Source organism: Salmo salar, chromosome 29 (genome assembly GCF_965601325.2).
Source record: "Salmo salar chromosome 29, fSalSal1, whole genome shotgun sequence".
NCBI lineage: Eukaryota > Metazoa > Chordata > Actinopteri > Salmoniformes > Salmonidae > Salmo > Salmo salar.
Window position 1 is genome coordinate 10,388,373 of NC_138319.1, and position 20,371 is coordinate 10,408,743.

At 41.2% G+C, this 20,371-nt stretch overlaps 2 protein-coding genes across 4 annotated transcripts in view; both read left to right on the forward strand.

Moving 5' to 3' along the window:
* The window catches only part of ncapg2 (non-SMC condensin II complex, subunit G2), a 31,238-nt gene extending 16,881 nt beyond the window's left edge, over positions 1 to 14,357 (forward strand). The window contains exons 18-27 of the mRNA XM_014180657.3: positions 1,460 to 1,633; positions 1,720 to 1,836; positions 6,275 to 6,415; positions 8,985 to 9,084; positions 9,265 to 9,452; positions 9,877 to 10,020; positions 10,157 to 10,260; positions 10,525 to 10,625; positions 13,335 to 13,437; positions 14,036 to 14,357. Coding sequence (XP_014036132.2) covers positions 1,460 to 1,633; positions 1,720 to 1,836; positions 6,275 to 6,415; positions 8,985 to 9,084; positions 9,265 to 9,452; positions 9,877 to 10,020; positions 10,157 to 10,260; positions 10,525 to 10,625; positions 13,335 to 13,437; positions 14,036 to 14,093 — 1,230 coding nt within the window. The 3' untranslated portion in view covers positions 14,094 to 14,357. The remainder of the gene's footprint in view (positions 1 to 1,459; positions 1,634 to 1,719; positions 1,837 to 6,274; positions 6,416 to 8,984; positions 9,085 to 9,264; positions 9,453 to 9,876; positions 10,021 to 10,156; positions 10,261 to 10,524; positions 10,626 to 13,334; positions 13,438 to 14,035) is intronic.
* A 1,237-nt stretch (positions 14,358 to 15,594) lies between these two features.
* Positions 15,595 to 20,371, forward strand: part of ptprn2 (protein tyrosine phosphatase receptor type N2) — a 284,202-nt gene continuing 279,425 nt past the window's right edge. For 2 of the 3 annotated variants that reach the window (XM_014180659.3, XM_014180660.3), the window contains exon 1: positions 15,595 to 15,870. In XM_014180659.3, coding sequence (XP_014036134.1) covers positions 15,792 to 15,870 — 79 coding nt within the window. In that variant the 5' untranslated portion in view covers positions 15,595 to 15,791. The remainder of the gene's footprint in view (positions 15,871 to 20,371) is intronic. The other variant, XM_014180658.3, reaches the window with a different exon arrangement.

The following is a 20,371-nucleotide window of genomic DNA, read 5'->3' on the forward strand; positions in this document are numbered from 1 at the left end:
CCTGGGTTCCTCCTAATGCAAGACAATGCTAGACCTCATGTGGCTGGAGTGTGTCAGCAGTTCCTGCAAGAGGAAGGCATTGATGCTATGGACTGGCCCGCCCGTTCCCCAGACCTGAATCCAATTGAGCACATCTGGGACATCATGTCTCGCTCCATCCACCAACACCACGTTGCACCACAGACTGTCCAGGAGTTGGCGGATGCTTTAGTCCAGGTTTGGGAGGAGATCCCTCAGGAGACCATCCGCCACCTCATCAGGAGCATGCCCAGGCGTTGTAGGGAGGTCATACAGGCACGTGGAGGCCACAGACACTACTGAGCCTCATTTTGACTTGTTTTAAGGACATTACATCAAAGTTGGATCAGCCTGTAGTGTGGTTTTCCACTTTAATTTTGAGTGTGACTCCAAATCCAGACCTCCATGGGTTGATAAATTGGATTTCCATTGATTATTTTTGTGTGATTTTGTTGTCAGCACATTCAACTATGTAAAGAAAAAAGTATTTAATAAGATTATTTCATTCATTCAGATCTAGGATGTGTTATTTTAGTGTTCCCTTTATTTTTTTGTGCAATGTATAATTAAAAGTTTACCCTATTCATTTATGGCAAAGATGCATATGTTTCCCCTTTCATCTGTGTCTGGTGTTAGCTAGTTACTGGCTTGCTAGGTCTTCAGCTAGCATGGAACAGAAGGGGGGAAGGCTCATTCAAAAATCCGCTGCAGTTGTCAACATCCGTCAGTGCTGCTGTGAACCGCATCACAAGAGACGTGTCAAATGTATAAAAAAATATATATATATAATTGATGCAATTTCAATGTTTGAGTTACTTTGTATATCAACAAATTTTCTTGACGATTTTACTACCACACTGCTTACTGCATCCAAGTTGCTTGACATAGGCGTTTCAAAGTGCTGTCAGTCAAGGCGAGCTCATGAATATAAGCTCCCCACTGACTCAGCCTGTCTTTTCAAAATTCCTGATAGTTAGCCATGAGAGAGAAAGTACTGTTCAGGGCCTTTAAATGACTAAAACCAGATAAAGTATTTAGAAAAGATAATGGACCTATATTTTTCTCATAATATAGTCTTTGCGAACTAATAATCACTAAAATAAAAGCTAGACAGGGAGATATGGAAATTCCAAAAACAATGCAGTATTGATTTTATGTTTCAGCAAAAGAACACTGCATTAGCCATGGCAAAAGGCAAAGAATTGCAGGAAATTAGCTTTAAAACTGCCATATTTTCTGTCAGCTCCATGGAGAAATGTGTAGAATTGCAGGAAATTGGATGGGGGGCCTCTAAAATACAGCCGTGCTGACCGCTCCCATTGCCACGCCCCCTACCACACCCACCACCTAAACCCCTTTTTTATCTAAAAAAAAAAAAAAACATGTAATCATGACATCATTGGCCATAACCCTCCTTCCTGCTCCCACTTCTCCTTCACAGGGGAATGCGAACACCAGTCGGAAAGTGCGCATCCAGGAGACAGTGGAGGCCAAGCCAGACCTGGGGTTAGATTACCTGGAGTACCTGGTCAGCCGCACCTCCACGCGGGACTGCATACTGCCCTTCAGGCAGGGCCAGCTCAAACAGCTGCACAAAGCCCTCGGGGCCTGGAAGGTACAGTAGATATACTTTGTTTTTATGTTGCTTATATGTGCTGTGATAGGCATAGGTGTGATCCTGTGTCCTGTTTGCCTCCACAGTTGGTTCTGTACTCCCATCTGAGCTCTTCTGAGGCCCAGGCCGATGTTCCCAGTGCAGAAACAGCACTGAGGGCGTTTGTCCTTCACGCACGTCTCAGTGCCCATCTACACCACAAAGTGAGTTCCATCACCTACATACTTCTACCTCTGCTGCAAAACAGCCCAATTCAGACTCCTCAAATCTGTGTACGGTAGTGCTTTGCTCACGATAAATTGACAGAATTATCATCAGGGTTGGTCAATTCCAATTTAATTTCAAATTCCAAATACAATTATAGCAGGATGTGGAGAATTTACTTGGAATTGCAATAAATGCTATCTTCAAAACATTGCAATCTTCAAAACATTTTAATTGGAATTGAATTTAGACTGGAACTTAATTTAATTGGAACTGAACATGAACCATCCTTGGAATGGAATTGGAATTGAATTTAAATTGAAAAATAAAAACATCCTGTGGAATGGAGTTTTGAATTATGAAACTTGAATTGTATTATAATTGTGTACTGGAGTTAATGCATTGAAATTGAATGCAAACTTTATTTTAAATCAAATAATTATATACATGTTTTCTAATGAGGAGTCGATGTGCAATATATTTCCTGTTTGGTTATTTTAGTCCAATTAAAGTGATAGTTCACCCAAATGACATATTGGTTTTCTTACCCTTAAGCGGTCAATGAACTATGACATTGTCATTTGTAATTTGGGTGAACTACCCCTTAAGGATGCCTTTTATACCAAGTATTGTTTACGCAATTATTATGTATTGCTTTATAATTCTACAACGTATGCCATTAAGCAGTCTCTTTTATCCAAAGCAACTTAGTCATTCATGCACACATTTTTTACGGAAGGGTGGTCCCGGGAATCTAACCCACTATCCTGTCGTTGCAAAAACCATGCTCCACCAACTGAACTACAGAGGACTTCAAAATGTTGGAAAGATACATTTTAAATGGTGTCAGGGGCTGATTTAACATATTTCCCAGCAAGCTGTTTTGCTGGTCCATTTTTCAAATTATTTGTTTGTCTTTGTTTGTACGTTGATTGTTATTTATATTATGCAGCACAAAGATAAATCATTTATTTATTTATTATATACTCTAATCTATTAGTGGTTGGATTTATTGCACCCATTATTGAGACTGTGGAGCCACTAAATATGGTTTATGTTGTCTTGTCGACTTTATACTCTCTACCTTGCAATCAGTCTGAATGCAAAATGTGCTTGAACTATTCTAAATATTGCAAATCCACCATTTTGGTTGGATTTCAATGGAAAATAAACACCACCCTGAAGGTTATCATAATTTGGTCAAATGGCCTGTGCAAGTCAAATATATAATTTTGCCGGGCTTGGAATTAAACAGGCAATCAAATATGTAGCTTCTGGTATTTGAACACACTTAGAATTGCATATTTTATGTAGCCTTTGATAGAGGCTGGACATGCAAATGCATTTAGTAAGTCACTAACAAACAGTCATGGGGGGTATTTCCAACGTTCACTCTAAAGGCACACTAGGATATACAGTGCATTTGGAAAGTATTCAGACCCTTTGACTTTTTCCACATTTTGTTACGTTAAAGCATTATTCTAAAATGGATTACACTAATATTTTTATTATCAATCTACACACAATACCCCATAATGACAAAGCAAAAACAGGTTTGTAGAATATTTTGCAAATGTATTCAAATTAAAAAACTGATTTTACATAAGTATTCAGACCCTTTACTCAGTACTTTGTGGAATCACCTTTGGCAGCGGTTACAGCCTCGTGTTTTCTTGGGTATGACGCTACAGGCTTGGCACATCTGTACAGTATTTGAGAAGTTTCTCCCATTCTTCTCTGCAGATCCTCTCCAGCTCAGTCAGGCTGGATGGGGAGCGTCACTGCACAGTTATTTTCAGGTCTCTCCAGAGATGTTCGATTGGGCTCAAGTCCGGGCTCTGGCTGGGCCACTCAAGGACATTCAGAGACTTGTGCCGAAGCCCTTCCTGCATTGTCTTGGCTGTGTGCTTAGGGTCGTTGTACTATTGGAAGGTGAATCTTTGCCCCAGTCTGAGGTCCTGAGTGCTCTGGAGTAGGTTTTCATCAAGGATCTCTCTGTACTTTGCTCCGTTCATCTTTCTCTCGATCCTGACTTGTCTCCCAGACCTTGCCGCTGAAAAACATCCCCACAGCATGATGCTGCCACCACCATGCATCACTGTAGGGATGGTGCCAGGGTTCCTCCAGATGTGACGCTTGGCATTCAGGCCACAGAGTTCAATCTTGGTTTCATCAGACCAGAGAATTTTGTTTCTCATGGCCTGAGAGTCTTTATGTGCCTTTTGGCAAACTCCAAGCGGGCTGTCATGTGCTTTTTACTAAGGAGTGGCTTCTGTCTACCATAAAGGCCTGATTTTAGTGGAGTGCTGCAGAGATGGTTGTCCTTCTGGAAAGTTCTCCCATCTCCACAGAGGAACTATGGAGCTCTGTCAGAGTGACCATCGGGTTATTGGTCACCTCCCTGACCAAGGCCCTTCTCCCTCGATTGCTCAGTTTGGCCGTGCAGCCAGCTCTAGGAAGATTCTTGGTGGTTCCAAACTTCTCCCATTTAAGAATGATGGAGGCCACTGTGTTCTTTGGGGACCTTCAATGTTGCAGACATTGTTGGTACCCTTCCCCAGATCTGTGCCTCTACACAATCCTGTCTCTGAACTCTACGGACAATTCCTTCGACCTCATGGCTTGGTTTTTGCTCTGACATGCTCTGTCAACTGTGGGACCTCATATAGACAGGTGTGTGCCTTTCCAAATCATGTCCGATCAATTGAATTTACCACAGGTGGACTCCAATCAAGGTGTAGAAACATCTTGACGATGATCAATGGAAACAGGATGCGTCTGAGCTCAATTTCGAGCCTCATAGCAAAGGGTCTGAATACTTAAGTCAATCGGGTGTTTGTAAAAATAAATGTGCAAACTTTTCTAAAAACCTGTTTTCACTTTGTCATTATGGGGTATTGTGTGTAGATTGAGGTAAACAATTAATTTAATCCATTTTAGAATAAGGCTGTAACGTAACAAAATGTGGATAAGTCAAGGGGTCTTAATACTTTCCGAATGCACTGTAAGCAAATATCGACTTATATCCCAAAGTGCCTGTTAGTGAACGTTGGAATTACCACACATGACTGTGTTTGCTAGTGACAGAGACATGGTTGTTGCATTCAATTCTTATCAAAACTGTAGCCTTCAAGTGAGTGCGTAAGTGAATATATTATCCTTAAAATGTAACCCTTTTATACCTCAACAGACTAGTTTTACCTTAACACAGGATGTAACATAAGATTCAATCAATGTGAATACAAAAACAGATATTTAAACACAATTCTAAAAAAGAACTTGCAATAAAGCATGCTCGGAAATATGATAATGATGGGTGTGGATTTGAGTGTCAGTGTTTTACTACAGAGAAAAAGGACAATCGCACTCAACTCTGGTTATTAACATCAATGGGTTATTTTACAACACTGAGTGTTTAATTTAACTCCTGAATGAATAAACCTCTCACTCTACCTTTTTTTATAGTGTTTTTCCTTTATTAGTCAGATGCGTGGCATGAAAGGTGGAGACGGCAATTGAACCCTGGTCTCCAGCCGGAAAGCACACATTTGCTTGTTGCGGGGAGTGTTGCCCACAGGACCACGGCTCTGGAGGATCCTCTCATTTCTATCATTAATCTTGTTTCGAACTACAGTTTGTAAATGTTAAATAGAGGGTTTTGTTTGAAATATTAATGTGTAGAAAATGTATATTTTTGTTGTTTTTCGAGAGCATGGAGCCTTGTTCCCCAGAATATGCTAAACCAATTGGGGCGAAAACTGTATAAAGTAATAATGAATAATACAGTAGGCACTACTGAGTGGAATGGAGTATTTTGCATTTTTTGGCATTATTTCATGCTCTTCATATTAAATAGCTTTAACTTACTGTATCTATGATATTCACTAATTGGATGTTTTACATCTTTGAAAAGTATCTTATTGTATTTTATATATTTTACAAGTTAAGCTAATTCCCCAAATTCCTGAACGTTTTCAGAATTCAGTAGTTATGGATTGTCCCATTAGCAATCATCCACGTTAACAGACTTATTTCAAACGTCACATATCTCCAGTCTAGAATAGGCCACTTTATCATAATTAATGATCAGCAAAATGTCCTCTAAGTGTTGGCTTTTGTCGGTGTCTGTAATTTGGTTTATCGTCCTAGGTCTAATAAACAGTATTTGGGATATAACTGGTATTCTGTAGCTCAGTTGGTCGAGCATGGCAATTGCGACGCCAGGATAGTGTGTTCGATTCCTGGAACCGCCCATACTTAAAAAAAAATTATGCACGCATAACTAAGTCGACTTTGAATAAAAGTGTCTGCTAAATGACAGATATTATTTATTATATTAATTACTGGTCTGTGCAGTGTTTGGGCTATAAGCATCTTTTACAACCTGTTATAACCACCAGGGCTTTCTGTTCTATAACCATGTGTTTTCTTTCCCAGTTCTCTGAGTGCAGGGACTTCCTGGTTTCTGTGGAGAACATAGCAGCATGGGTGGCAGAGAGGGTCCTGCCCTTCCTGGTCAGTCCCAGTGAGGGAGGGGTCACTGAGCAGCAGCGGGACCTCGCCAGGCAGGTGGTAGAGGTAAGCAGAACCTGCTGGATAGGGTAGCAAGAATCAACCACAGGATGGGGTTTACACTGTGTGTGTTTGTACAGAACACCTATGTGTTATTTCTGTGTTCAGTATTCCGAGGTACCTTAGAGGTGTCAAACTCAATTCCTGGAGGGCTGTGTGTCTGCTGGTTGTGTTACTTCTTTTCAATTTGTGTTGAACTAAGTCCTAGAGAACCAGGTAAGGGGAATTCCTAACTAATCAATGACCTCAATTGAGAGTCAATCAAATGTATTTCACAAAGCCTTTTTTACATCAGCAGTTGTCAGTGTTTTTCTGAAAACCTTTCAGACATAAAAGAACAGCTGTGGTAAATAGTTATGTGTATGAGAAACCGTTACAGATTTTCCAATGAATTAAGTCATGGTAATGTATGAGCATCTTTATAGTATTTTCAGTCAGTAGGTCAATTATTCTCCTTTCTTAGGCTTTCAGTTCTAGCTAAGCTGCGCTCCAAATGGCACACTAATCCCTATGTAGTGCATTACTTTTGGTCAAAAGTAGTGCACTTTTAGGGAATAGGGTTCCATTTGGGGCGCCGTCTTAGTTGGTTATAGATTGTTATTCCACACTCTCGCCTATCAGTTCTCTGCTGTATGCCTCCCACTCCCAGAGAGCTAGATGGACTAATTTGTTCTTTTGAAATGGGCTTCTCTAGTTATTTCTGCCATTACTCTCTCTCTCTCGAGTCTGTCGCCCAAAGCCTGCTGCTGTGAGCGGATTTTGAAAATAAACCCTCTTATTTATCTCAGTACCCACTTCTGCTGCTTCCACCAACTCTAGGGCTCCAGCACCAACACTTGAGATTAAGATAGTATGGTGGCTTATGCAATGCATTGTTCTCAGGAAAAATGTGCACAGAAATGAAATGTTTAATGATTGAATGTTATTATTGTCCTGTGATATACAGTACCAGTCAAGTTTAGACACACCTACTCATTCCAGGGTTTTTAATTTATTTGTACTATTTTATACATTGTAGAATAATAATGAAGGCATCAAAACTATGTAGTTACCCGAAAAGTGTTAAATCAAAATATATTTGAGTTTCTTCATAGTAGCCCTTTGCTTTGATGACAGCTTTGCACAACCAGCTTCATGAGGTAGTCACCTGGGGGTGCATTTCAATTAAAAGGTGTGCCTTCTTAATTTGTGGAATTTCTTTCCTTCTTTATGTGTTTTAGCCAATCAGTTGTGTTGTGACAAGGAAGGGTATACAGAAAGAAATGGTAAAAGACCAAGTCCATATTATGGCAAGAACGGCTCAAATAAGCAAAGAGAAACGACAGTCCATCATTACTTTAAGACATGAAGATAAGTCAAACCCGGAAAATGTCAATAACTTTGAAAGTGAAGTCGCAAAAACCATTAAGCGCTATGATGAAACTGGCTCTCATGAGGACCACCACAGGAAAGGAAGACCCAGAGTTAACTCTGCTGCAGAGGATAAGTTCATTAGTTACCAGCCTCAGAAATTGCAGACCAAATAAATGCTTCACAGAGTTCAAGTAACACACATCTCAACATCAACTGTTCAGAGGAGACTGCGTGAATCAGGCCATCATGATCAAATTGGGGCAAAGAAACCACTACTAAAGGACACCAATAAGAAGAAAAAACTTGCTTGGGCCAAGAAACACGAGCAATGGACATTAGACCAGTGGAAATCTGTCCTTTGGTATGATGTGGCCAAATATGAGATTTTTGGTTCCAACCGCCATGTAGGCGAACGGATGATCTCCGCATGTGTGCTTCCCACCGTGAAGAATGGAGGAGGAGGTGTGATGGTGTGGGGGTGCTTTGCTGGTGACACTGTCTGTGATTTATTTTGAATTCAAGGCACACTTAACCAGCATGGCTACCACAGCATTCTGCAGCTATAGCACAAACCAGATGGTGTATTTGGTTTTCAACAGGACAATGACCAAATACACCTCCAGGCTTTGTAAGGGCCATTTGACCAAGAAGGAGAGTGTGTGAGTGCTGCATCAGATGACCTGGCTTCCACAATCACCTGACCTCAACCCAATTGAGATGGTTTGAAATGAGTTGGACCGCAGAGTGAAGGAAAAGCAGCCAACAAGTGCTCAGCATATGTGGGAACTCCTTCAAGACTGTTGGAAAAGCATTCAAGGTGAAGCTGGTTGAGAGAATGCCAAGAGTGTGCAAAACTGTCATCAAGGCAAAGGGTGGCTATTTTGAAGAATCTCATATCAAATATATTTAGATTTTGTTTTAAAAAATTGTGGGTGACGACATGATTCCATTTGTGTTATTTCATAGTTTTGATGTCTTCACTATTATTTTACAATGTAGAACATAGTAAAAATAAAGAAAAACCCTTGCATGAGTAAGTGTCCAAACTTTTGACTGGTACTGTAGTTTAGTTGTTTGGTCTTTCAGCATGATTACAGGTTCTTAAAAACAGTTGTCAATACAAACTCTGATTTACTATAAAAAACACACATTAATGCAAGAGTTTCTGTATGTTAACGTATTCTGTCCCTCTTTGCTCTAACGTTGTTGTGATGTTTGGCAGAATTTTCTCACAGTGTGCAGCGATGTGATCCGGGTGGGCCTTGGGGACGAGGAGTTCAAAGGGCAGGTCCTTCACCTGTGCTCCGTTGTGCTCCTCTCTGGTGAGTTTAGCTATCTACACTACACAGATACAATTACAGACAGCAGAGTCAATATGAAGGAGTATGCCACTTTAGGGCCATTTTGGATCTGTAAATCAAATTTGCCATAAGGCACATTTAGAAACGTACATTGTCACTTGTGCACCTAGTCTAATTTCACTGTGTGTGTTGTGTTCTCAGAGAAGGGCTACCTGTGTGTTCCTCTGCTGCTCTCTGTGCTGACGGAGGTGGCGGAGAACTACGTCCCCGAGAACCAGGCCCAGGACGACCAGTCCTCCATCATCCTCAGCGTGGTTACCAACGTCTTCCAGAAGATCCTGGAGGTCATGGCTCGCCGCCTGAGGAAGGACCCTGAGGAGGGCCAGGAGGTGTGGAGGATGGTTGCTTCGCAAATGGCACCCTTCACTATTTATAGGGAATTAGGGTTCCATTTTGGACGCATCTGAAGTCATCAGTCGCCGTATCAACAAAGGGCTTTTTATTGACTGTTTGGTTTTGTGTGTGCTGATTTGAGTGTCAATCAAAAACGCACACTTAGATCATTAGAGGTAGTCTATTCAATCGGATTTTTAATGGCTGTGTCTATAAATAATACCTATTTGGCCGAACAGCAGAAGCAGTACTGGAGCCATAGATCAGCTCCCCCCTATCCATGTGATCGTATTCATTGTGATCTAAATGACTGAACTGCACTCCTACTCTTAGACGCATGGTACATTATGGCCACTGTTCAGCTCGCAAATGTGAATAGATGATTTTTAAGGTTGTTTCTCTCTCCCCTGGCTGTTGTAGCTGTGGCACTCGGCTGTTCCCGCTCTAGGAAACTTCCTCCAGGTCGTTCAGGCTTGGTCGGGCTTCGACTCCAACCCCCTAAACGGGGTGTTTTCAACCATCTGTGCTGCAACCCTGGCGGCGAACCAACACCCCCTTCAAAGGGTAAGAGCAAACTAAGATGGCTGATTCACTACAAACACTATTTTCCTATATAGAAAATATGATTCACCATGTTGATAGGTTGCGTATTAAGAACATATATTTTGTTTGCGCTGAACTTCAAACTTTTCTGTCTTAGATTACACATCCCCAAGAGGTCACAATACCAGAGACAGTCCATGATTTGCCTCCTCTCTCATGCATCTTGTTGGACGTTCTCCTCAAATCGCCCTCTGTCACCAGGTAACTTTTCCCCAAGAGTTGCTGCTTTCTGACTATGCACACTGGCCAAGTTGGGTTAATTTTTTTTGTGATTTTTACGATTTTTTTATAGATTTTTCACACATAAGAAGGAGTAATAAGAAACAGAACAGACAAAACAAACACGGTCAACACCACACAATGTCATATAAAGGCCGTGATAAATCAAACACAAAAAAGAAAGACAATGGAATATTATACTTTTTCCTTAGTAGTTTCTAAACCAAGGTCTCTTCTCTCTTTCAGGGCCTTCCTGGCAGAGATCAACTCAACTGTTGACTCAGAGGTCATTGACGGTCTGACCGGATTGGCTGCAATTCTTCACATTCTGGCAGTTGTCAGACAGAGTGAGAAAAACTGTTGCAATGAAGACATCCTTTATCTTGGTCTAAACCAGGGGTGTCAAACTCATTTTAGCTCAGGGGCCACATGGAGGAAAATCTATTCCCAAGTGGGCCGGACCGGTAAAATCATGGTGTATATATAACTTAAAAACAACAACTTCAGATTGTTTTCTTTGTTTTAATACGATCAACATAAAGCTGGAGCTTGAGGACAGTGTGTCCACAATAGTACAAGCACAACATCACTATTAATCATAAAACACCACAAGTTTATTTGAAAATTCTAAAGAAAAAGAACACACAAACAAACACACAATGCCTCAGTGATTCACAGAAGTATATCACAGATCACAGAACTATATCAGGGTGCCTCATGCAGCACTTTAAGTGGGGTTGCATAGTTTATTTGACTCCTGATACCTGGCATCTTTTAGCTTTCACCAGCGCATCAATATCAGGCGTCACATGAGTGGCAGCCAACTTCAGGATGTGATTCAAGTGCTTGTGCGTGAGCCTCGAGCGCAGCTTTGTTTTATTTATGCTCATTACAGAGAACTTGCTCACAAAGATATGTGGTTCCAAACATGCACAACAGTTTTGCAGCGAGGGCTGTCAAGTTGGGGTAACCTGGCAAGAGATTCTGATAAAATGTGTCCAAGCCAGCTGCGGCAAATTTGCCCTTCATATCCGAGTCACACTGCAAGTCTATTATTTCAAGTTGGATGCTGACGGGCAGATCAGAGGGATTCACGGTGAATGGCGAGCAAAAAAAGTCTTTCTCCAGTTCACCAAAAATCTGAAAGCGTTGCTCAAACTCCCGTAACAGTCCCGTTATTTTATCTTTGAACCGCTTCATGTCTGCCACATGTTGGGTCGCGCACACATTTTTCAGACAGGGGAAGTGAGCTGCATCACCACCGGCGAGTTGCGTCTCCCACAATGACAGCTTCAACTTGAAAGAACGTATGCTGTCGTAATACTGCGTGACGACTTTGTTGCGCCCTTGCAGCTGTTTGTTCAAGTTATTCAGGTGCTCTGTAACATCCACCATAAATGCAAGGTCCTGCATCCATTCTGCGGAATGAAATTCTAACACTGGTTTGCCCTTTTCTTCCATGAACTGTTCAATTTCTTCTCGTAAATCAAAGAAACGCCTAAGCACAGCACCTCGGCTTAACCATCTTACCTCAGTGTGGTATGGCAGGCCATAGATGTGGTCTTTCTCTCTGAGAAGGCTGTCAAACTGACGGTGATTCAGGCTTCTGGATCGGATGAAATTAACAGTTTGGATGACCACCTTCATGACGTTATCCATCTTTAATGACTTGCAACACAAAGCCTCCGGGTGCAAAATACAGTGAAAAGTCCAAAAATCACGTCCTCCATTTGCAGATTGCACTTTCTCTCTGAACTTTGTCACAACTCCTGCTTTTTTCCCGATCATTGAGGGCGCACCATCTGTAGCCAGGCTGACAGCGCGGGACCAGTCCACTCCGACCCTGTCCAGCGCGCCGACGAGTGCGGTGAAAATATCAGCTGCTGTCGTTGTATCTGTCATCGGCACCAACTGCACGAACTCCTCGGTGACGGTCAGTGTCATCAACTCCGCGGATGAAAATGGCCAGTTGTGCAACATCTGTAATGTCCGTGCTTTCATCAATTGCAACTGAAAACCCAATAAATGACTTTACTTTTTGCTTCAACTGGCTGTCCAAATCCACTGAAAGATCGGAAATCCTGTCTGCAACTGTGTTTCTTGTCAGGCTGATATTTGCAAAAGCCTGGCGCTTTTCAGGGCACACAATCTCCGCTGCCTTCATCATGCATGTTTTTTACAAATTCACCCTCACTAAATGGTTTGGAAGCCACTGCGATTTCATTAGCAATGAGGTACCTAGCTTTCACTGCAGCGTCACTGATGTCTCGGCTGTGAGTAAAAACAGACTGCTGTTTCTTCAGACCCGCCAACAGTTCATTCACCTTCTCTCTTCTCCGCTGTCCTTGAAAGTTGTCATATTTGTCGGCATGAAGACTCACATAGTGGCGACGAAGGTTATACTCTTTCAGCACTGCAACATGCTGTGAACACACCAAACATACAGCTTTCCCATTCAATTCTGTGAATAAATAGGAGGATGACCATTTTTCTTGGAACACTGCACTCTGCGTCCACTTTTCTCTTTTGACAGAGACATATTGGGGCAATGAGGGTGCCAAAGCACATAATGTTAAAAGTAGAAGCCGTAATAAATATCGCGGGCAAAACAAAGTAGCTCATCCGGACTGGCTGCGCTTGCTTGACCTACTTGCTCTGCTCCGGTATAAACAGTTTGCTTGCTTAACACAATTGCTATTGCGCCATCCAGTGGACGCAATTGGAACAGCAGTTTGTTTTATTGAAAAATTGCAGCTCATTTTTATACTTTACAAAATCATCTCGCGGGCCGGATTAAACCCCTTTGCGGGCCTGATCCGGCCTGCGGGCCGGACGTTTGACACCCCTGGTCTAAACAATGTTTTTGTTTTCACATTTATGATTCGTTTCTGACAGAGGAGCTACAGGTTTTTAGCTGCTAACTTTTGCCGGGCGTGAGCAGAACGCGTTCCACTTTGTCAACTGTTCTCGGGCCTGAGCCGGTTGTTTAATCAAATGCAAGAAGTTGCGTGTCCTGTGTGGCTGGCCTGTAATGATTGTGCCTGTTTTTCTTCCAGCTGGGAAGTTTAAGGCAGATCTGAAGAGTACAGCCGTGTCCATCCAGAGGCAGCTTCAGAAACATTGCGCTGTCACGGCTGAGAACGAAGGACACATCCAGAGGTGACAAGACTAACGAACGTTACAATGGGTTGCGTCCCAAAGAGCACCCTTGTTGTTCACTACTTTTTGACACGGGCCCATAGGGCTCTGCCCAATAATGTTTACCATGTTTTGTGCTGCTGCCATGTTGTGTTGCTACCATGCTGTGTTTTCATGTGTTGCTGCCATGCTATGTCGTCTAAGGTCTCTCTTTATGTAGTGTTGTGGTGTCTCTCTTGTCGTGATGTGTGTTTTGTCCCATATTTGTATTTAATTTAAAATGTTTAATCCCGTCCCCCGCAGGAGGTCTTTTGCCTTTTGGTAGGACGTGATTGTAAATAAGAATTTGTTCTTAACTGACTTGCCTAGTTAAATAAAGGGAATGGGGTACCATTTGGGATGTACCCGAGTTACCTCCACTGGGAGAATTCTGTTAGTACCTTTTTTTATTTTTTATAAGACGGTATTTTGGAGTTATTAGCTAGCTAGAATCGCATGTACCCTGAACGTTAAGGGAACATGCTCATAAACTGGGAATTTTCAGAGTGCAAATTATATTTTAATGGCAAAATAGCAACCTAAAAATGACATTAAATGTAAATGTTTTCTCTTTCTCCAGGGTAATCTACGAATCAGCTATCGATACATTAAATGAGATTCTGATGCCAGGCCCATGAGGAGACAAGAGCGAGAGAACGTCAACATTTTTAACATATTTAACATTTTCTAATTGTATTTGTGTTGCCGGTGTCAGCTATTTTTGTATTCTGTTCTATTTTTTTTTAAAAAGCTTTTCTATGTAATCATGGTGTATGCAGACTGACTTGTAACTTTTGCTTTGAATGTATGTATTGCCTTAGTATATATAGCTATGCTGCATAAACTGAACTGTGTGTAACATTGTTTAACTGTAAAAAAAATAAAGGTACATTTATGTTTCAGTGTTGTCATTGTGAATTCTCTGTAAAATGCCTCTAAGTAAATCACCTGATCTATACCATTTATAATTGTTATTTTATCATATGTACTATGTTTGAACAATTTATTGATGGACATTTTGTTTGTTTGCATTTAGTTTTGCTCCACCCAACACAAACAGTTCAGACATTCCAGACAGCCTTTAATTAACCTGAAACCGACAGGTTACCGCCCAACACCGAACCCACTGGAGGAAGTTTGTGAGTGACCTAAAGTGCAAAAGTCAAGTAAGTCATGCATGTTTTTACCGTAGTTGGCTGACAACTCACGAAAACGATGTGGGCGCTTCCATGGTGAAGAAGTCAGCCTGTTCTGATTCGATGGGCAGATTGCTAGCAAGAATGACAAACTGCGATGGGGAGAATCGATAGTTGGACGCTTCAGTTTGTTTCATGTTGTTGATATCATGTCTTGTTTTGAGGTGTTCTCACTGATTTCATGTCAATGCTAATATGGCTAAACTTCGCTTGCTGTTGAACCAACAACTGTAAAGTTGTATTTGAGAGACAAGTGGTCATTGTGCAAATGAATATATGTAGACGAAATATAGCTTACATGTCAACAATCTAAGCCAACCGCAACTGTTTTACCCCATGCTTGCGCGTGCATCGGTTTTGTTGCTAAACAGCCAACCAACCAATCTATGGTTTTTACAAGTATTCTGTATACACTTGAGTAGCCATGATATATTATGATATGGTATTATAGAATTATCCTGCTACTGTTACAGAAAATTATATTAACTTGATGGTTTATTCAGATGTTGAGTCCACTTAATGTGTTCATTTACATTAGACTGTTAGTGCACTGCTTTTGAACAGGGCATATAGGGGGGAAAGGGTGCCATTTGCGATGCATTTGCATTCCCCTTACAGCTGGTGATTGAACCCTGATACGAGTCCCCTGTATACATATAAATAGTGTACTGAGCGACTGACTTTCTGATAGACTTCTAGCCCACTTGGATTGATTGGTATTGCATATTTTAGTTTTACCTTTTGTATTTGCCTACGCTAGAGTTGTTTTATTTCATCAACTTCTGTTCAATTTGACTTTTGTCTTTTTATTTCGTGTCTGTTTGTACCATGTTCGTGGTTAGACTGGCAAATCATTGATTAATGCATGAGGTGCACGCTCAGAAACCATGCACGGGCCCCTCGCCATGCCTGTTTGACGTCAGAATTTAGGAGGGGCGCCTTCTGAAGGTTGCTGTTCGCGGTGCTGAATCCTGTCGCGACTGCAAGAGTGAAGTGGCGGACACGAGACATTGCTCCGCAAATCTCCTACTTTAATTCGCTGTTATCTCATCCAGCGATTTTCGACCATTTTTTAAAATCGAAAACTGACATTATGATGTTTTAGCAAAGGTGTGCAATGGATTAGTAAAGAGTAGCCTAATGGATTCACCGTGTTCCATCTTCGCTGTGTTGTATCTTTGCCAGTCTCTTTCAACTACCTTCGCTGACAGCAAATATGGTAAGTCGATAGTCGTGGTCAATATGTGACCATTTTTGTATTAAAGTAAGAAAAATATACTTACCTGCCCAGGTGTTGCAATGCGAAAGATGGGCTTTTGGGCGGGCATATGGTCCGCGGAAGGTATAGTTTATGGAAAAACACAAAAGTAAACTAGACAAAAAAGCTAGCGTTTAGGTCTCCTCACTAATACTAACCAGGGGAAATGGAAGATCAAAACAGGGCAGGCTAATTGTCAAGGACAGGGTTCAACTTCAGGACAAACTTAGTGAGTGTCCCAGATTACGTTAATGATTAAAATAATCAACTACTGTATAATATTCTAATATTCGTTTTAACCATGTTTTTAAGCTATACAGTATTTGTTTACAGTTACATTGTTTTCAAACAATGGAGTAAAACAAGCTTATTTTGGATCCTGATGGGGTTAGACAGTTTAGACACGTATATAATTAATTTAGAAATCCTTAAATAGATGTACCAATCCCAGATTGCCCCTTTTAAAATGAGAACTATGTGTGGCCCATGAGTTTATTGGTGTCCAATTCTTAAAACATACTACATGATATCTACTATGTAAATTGTATTTTTTTTATTTTCCTTTCTCTAGATATATATTTCCTTAATGGCATTGTAGTAATCTCTAAAGGATAGCACATACACCTTCTTGGTTGATTTTAGTCTTGGCAGGGAAATTTGCCATTATACAGGTATTTTGATAGGTTTTCCCTGCCTTGCCCCAGTTTAACACTGTGTAACATTCAGAAGCCTTTGTGGAAAAATGGTCCCTTTTGTTGAGGTTGCCTTGCAGTGCAGAGATGGTAGGGTTATTACCAGGTGGCATAGAGCTGAATTTGGAGGTGAATGTTTCTGGTGCCCCTGTCAGAATGATAAGCAGGGATGCTGTCATCTCACTGATCCTGAATCAGTGTGTGTAGTGTCTGTGTGGGAGTGGTGACCTGCAGTATCATTCTCTCTCTGAACCAGGATCAAATCATGGAGTCAGTTACCATATGTACATTTGGAAAGAGGACAATGTATTATTATTATTTTACTTTACTCTGTTTGTCTGTTTTGTACTGTCTGTCTTCCCACTACTTTCTTAGTAGGCCTCTCGATAAAACTGCAGGCCTATATGTCTGTCCTGTCTAATTCCCTCTGACTGTTGGTCTTTCACCTTGTCTCGATCTGTGCCAGTCTAACAACAAGTTCCCACAATGCTCTCAGTGAAACTCTAACTGGAAAAATAATTTTGTTAAATGAATAGGGAGGAGAATGGTACACCATTCAAGAGAACTGATCAAAATGTTTTATTTTTTTATTTTTTTAAAGCTTTGGAGCCACTGTTGACTGTCTGCATCCCACATGGCACCCTATGCCCTAGTGTGCACTACTTTTGATCAGAGCCCTATTGGCATCGGTAAAAAGTAGTGCATTATGGGAAAAGGGTGCCATTTGGAACGGAGGCTCTGTCTCTGTTAATCCTGAATTAGTCAGCCGTGTTCCCACAGAGAATTCTGACACAATCATTGGAGAATCCCTCTCATTGTTCAAATTCATGCTTGTTTTTTTTTTTTTTTTTTTACATATTTCTGGGGTTGGTCTCCATCGTCAGTGTCTGCGGACTGCCTGAGTGTTTGAGACAGTTATTGTTTTTAATGAGTCCCAGTGTGGCTTGCACTGTTGCCGGGAAGCGCACTGATTGGTTTCGTAGAGCGCATACCATTCCCAGTTGGACCTGTGTTGTGTAGCCTACCGTGGATCTGAGTGGGTGTACTGTGTCATCTGTATATGTGTAATGGCACCAAATAGCACATGGGAGCTCTGAAAAAAGGAGATGGTGATATCTGAGTAGCTATAAAGGCTTGGAGTGGAATTAATAACCACAGATTCAGGAGCAGAGTATAGAGTCTGTTTGATGACAGAGCTGAGGATGTTGTCATTTGATTTCTGGCAGTGGGGATATATAGTTTGCGTCCCAAATGGCACCCTATTCCCTGCATAGTGCATTCCCTTTTTCTTTTCTTTTTTTTATTGAATAAATATTTTAAGCTATTTTTTTTACTTTATTGAAGAGGATTACAGTGGAGAGAGGTCGTGTCAAAGGTTTGAATCCAGCCTTCTGCCCTATGCCCGCACTGGGCCCTGGTCAAGGTAGTGTACAACATAGGGAATAGGGTGCCATTTGGGACGTAGAGAAACCATGAAGTATGTATCTCATCAGACTACCTGGAAAGAGGGAATGCTTTAGTTTAGGGAGACAGGCACTTTGCATCTCACACAAGCATGACTAGAAAGTAATTACATCAAGGCAGTGTGTTTTTCGAGACCACCTAAAGCAAGACCAAGACCGGAGCAAATTGAGTCTGAGTCAAGATCGAGACCGGTAGGGGTACGAGACCAAGTCAAGACGGAGACCTGAAAAATGTGAGTCCAATTCAAGAACATGGTTGTAATTGTGTCAAATTGTTACCATAATAAGAGTTCAAAATGTCCAGTATTTCTGTGTTCATATTTCAGAACAACATATGGATTCTTTAGACATTCAGGATGGGGGAAAAAATGCTGAAGGCAAATAGAGAGCCAGTCTACAAATGATCACTAACCCAAACAGGTCAATAATAGATAAAAAATACACTATGTTGCAACTTCCCCAGTCTCCCCTTACTAATACTGGGGGGGGGGGGGGGCAACTTTTAAACGATATCCCCCACTCTTCCCTACCAGCGAATCAAGGAAATTCTGACAAGCACAACAAAGTTTGAGGATATTTCTCAATGAAAGTAACGGACAGAAAATGTTACGAGTGAAGTAGGAAGTCCAGGTTTCAATAGGCGATAGGATATTGTGACATGAAAGGAGTGTGAATATTTGGCTTGGTCTCAGCAAGAAATTTCGCGTCCTCATTGTTCGATACCGTCAAGACCGAGTGTATCCTACGCCAAGACAAGACCAAGACACACTGTGATCTCGAGATAGGACTCGAGACCGAAACCGGTCTTGAGTACTACAACACTGCATCGAGGATTAGACACAGAGATGCTTAAGTAAATTGGTATAGGTATGGTATAGATTAAAAACAAAGGCATAGGGGATTGTTCATGTATGGTCTACGTTTGGCCTCTTAAAGTCTACTGGAGCAGCCTGGTCTCATAGAGAAGACGTAACATATTAAATGTAAATCCGGGAGACTCAGATTAGTATGATATGTCACGTTTGGTCTAATTACATAAGACAGAACGTTACTTAACCTCTTACATCTAGACGTTCCGCTAGCGGAACACCTGCTCCAATATCCAATGATAGGCGTGGCGCGAATTACAAATTCCTCAAAAATACAAAAACTTCAATTTTTCAAACATATGACTATTTCACAGCATTTTAAAGACAAGACTCTCCTTTATCTAACCACACTGTCCGATTTCAAAAAGGCTTTACAGCGAAAGCAAAACATTAGATTATGTCAGCAGAGTACCAAGCCAGAAATAATCAGACACCCATTTTTCAAGCTAGCATATAATGTCACAAAAACCCAGAAGACAGCTAAATGCAGCACTAACCTTTGATTATCTTCATCAGATGACACACCTAGGACATTATGTTATACAATACATGCATGTTTTGTTCAATCAAGTTCATATTTATATCAAAAAACTACTTTTTACATTAGCATGTGACGTTCAGAACTAGCATACCCCCCGCAAACTTCCGGGGAATTTGCTAACAATTTACTAAATTACTCACGATAAACGTTCACAAAAAGCATAACAATTATTTTAAGAATTATAGACACAGAACTCCTCTATGCACTCGATATGTCCGATTTTAAAATAGCTTTTTGGTGAAAGCACATTTTGCAATATTCTAAGTACATAGCCCAGCCATCACGGGCTAGCTATTTAGACACCCGGCAAGTTTAGCACTCACCAATATCAGATTTAGTATTATAAAAGTTTGATTACCTTTTGTTGTCTTCGTCAGAATGCACTCCCAGGACTGCTACTTCAATAACAAATGTTGGTTTGGTCCAAAATAATCCATCGTTATATCCGAATAGCGGCGTTTTGTTCGTGCGTCCCAGACACTATCCGAAATGGTAAATCAGGGTCGCACACATGGCGCAATTCGTGACCAAAAAAAATCTAAATATTCCATTTCCGTACTTCGAAGCATGTCAACCGCTGTTTAAAATCCATTTTTATGCCATTTTTCTCGTAAAAAAGCGCTAATATTCCGACCGGGAATGTCCATTTAGCTAAACAGAGGAAAGAAAACAAAGCTTTCGGTCGACGCGGGCACGAGCCTGAGTTTCACAGTACTGTAACCAGCCACTACCCAAACGTGCTACTTTGTTTCAGCCAGAGCCTGCAAAGCCACGATTCAGTGTTTTGCCGCCTTCTGAGAGCCTATGGCAGTCGTAGGAAGTGTCACGGGACAGCTAAGATCCTCACTCTTCAATAAACAGAGACAAGAAGAATGACACCTTGTCAGACAGGCCACT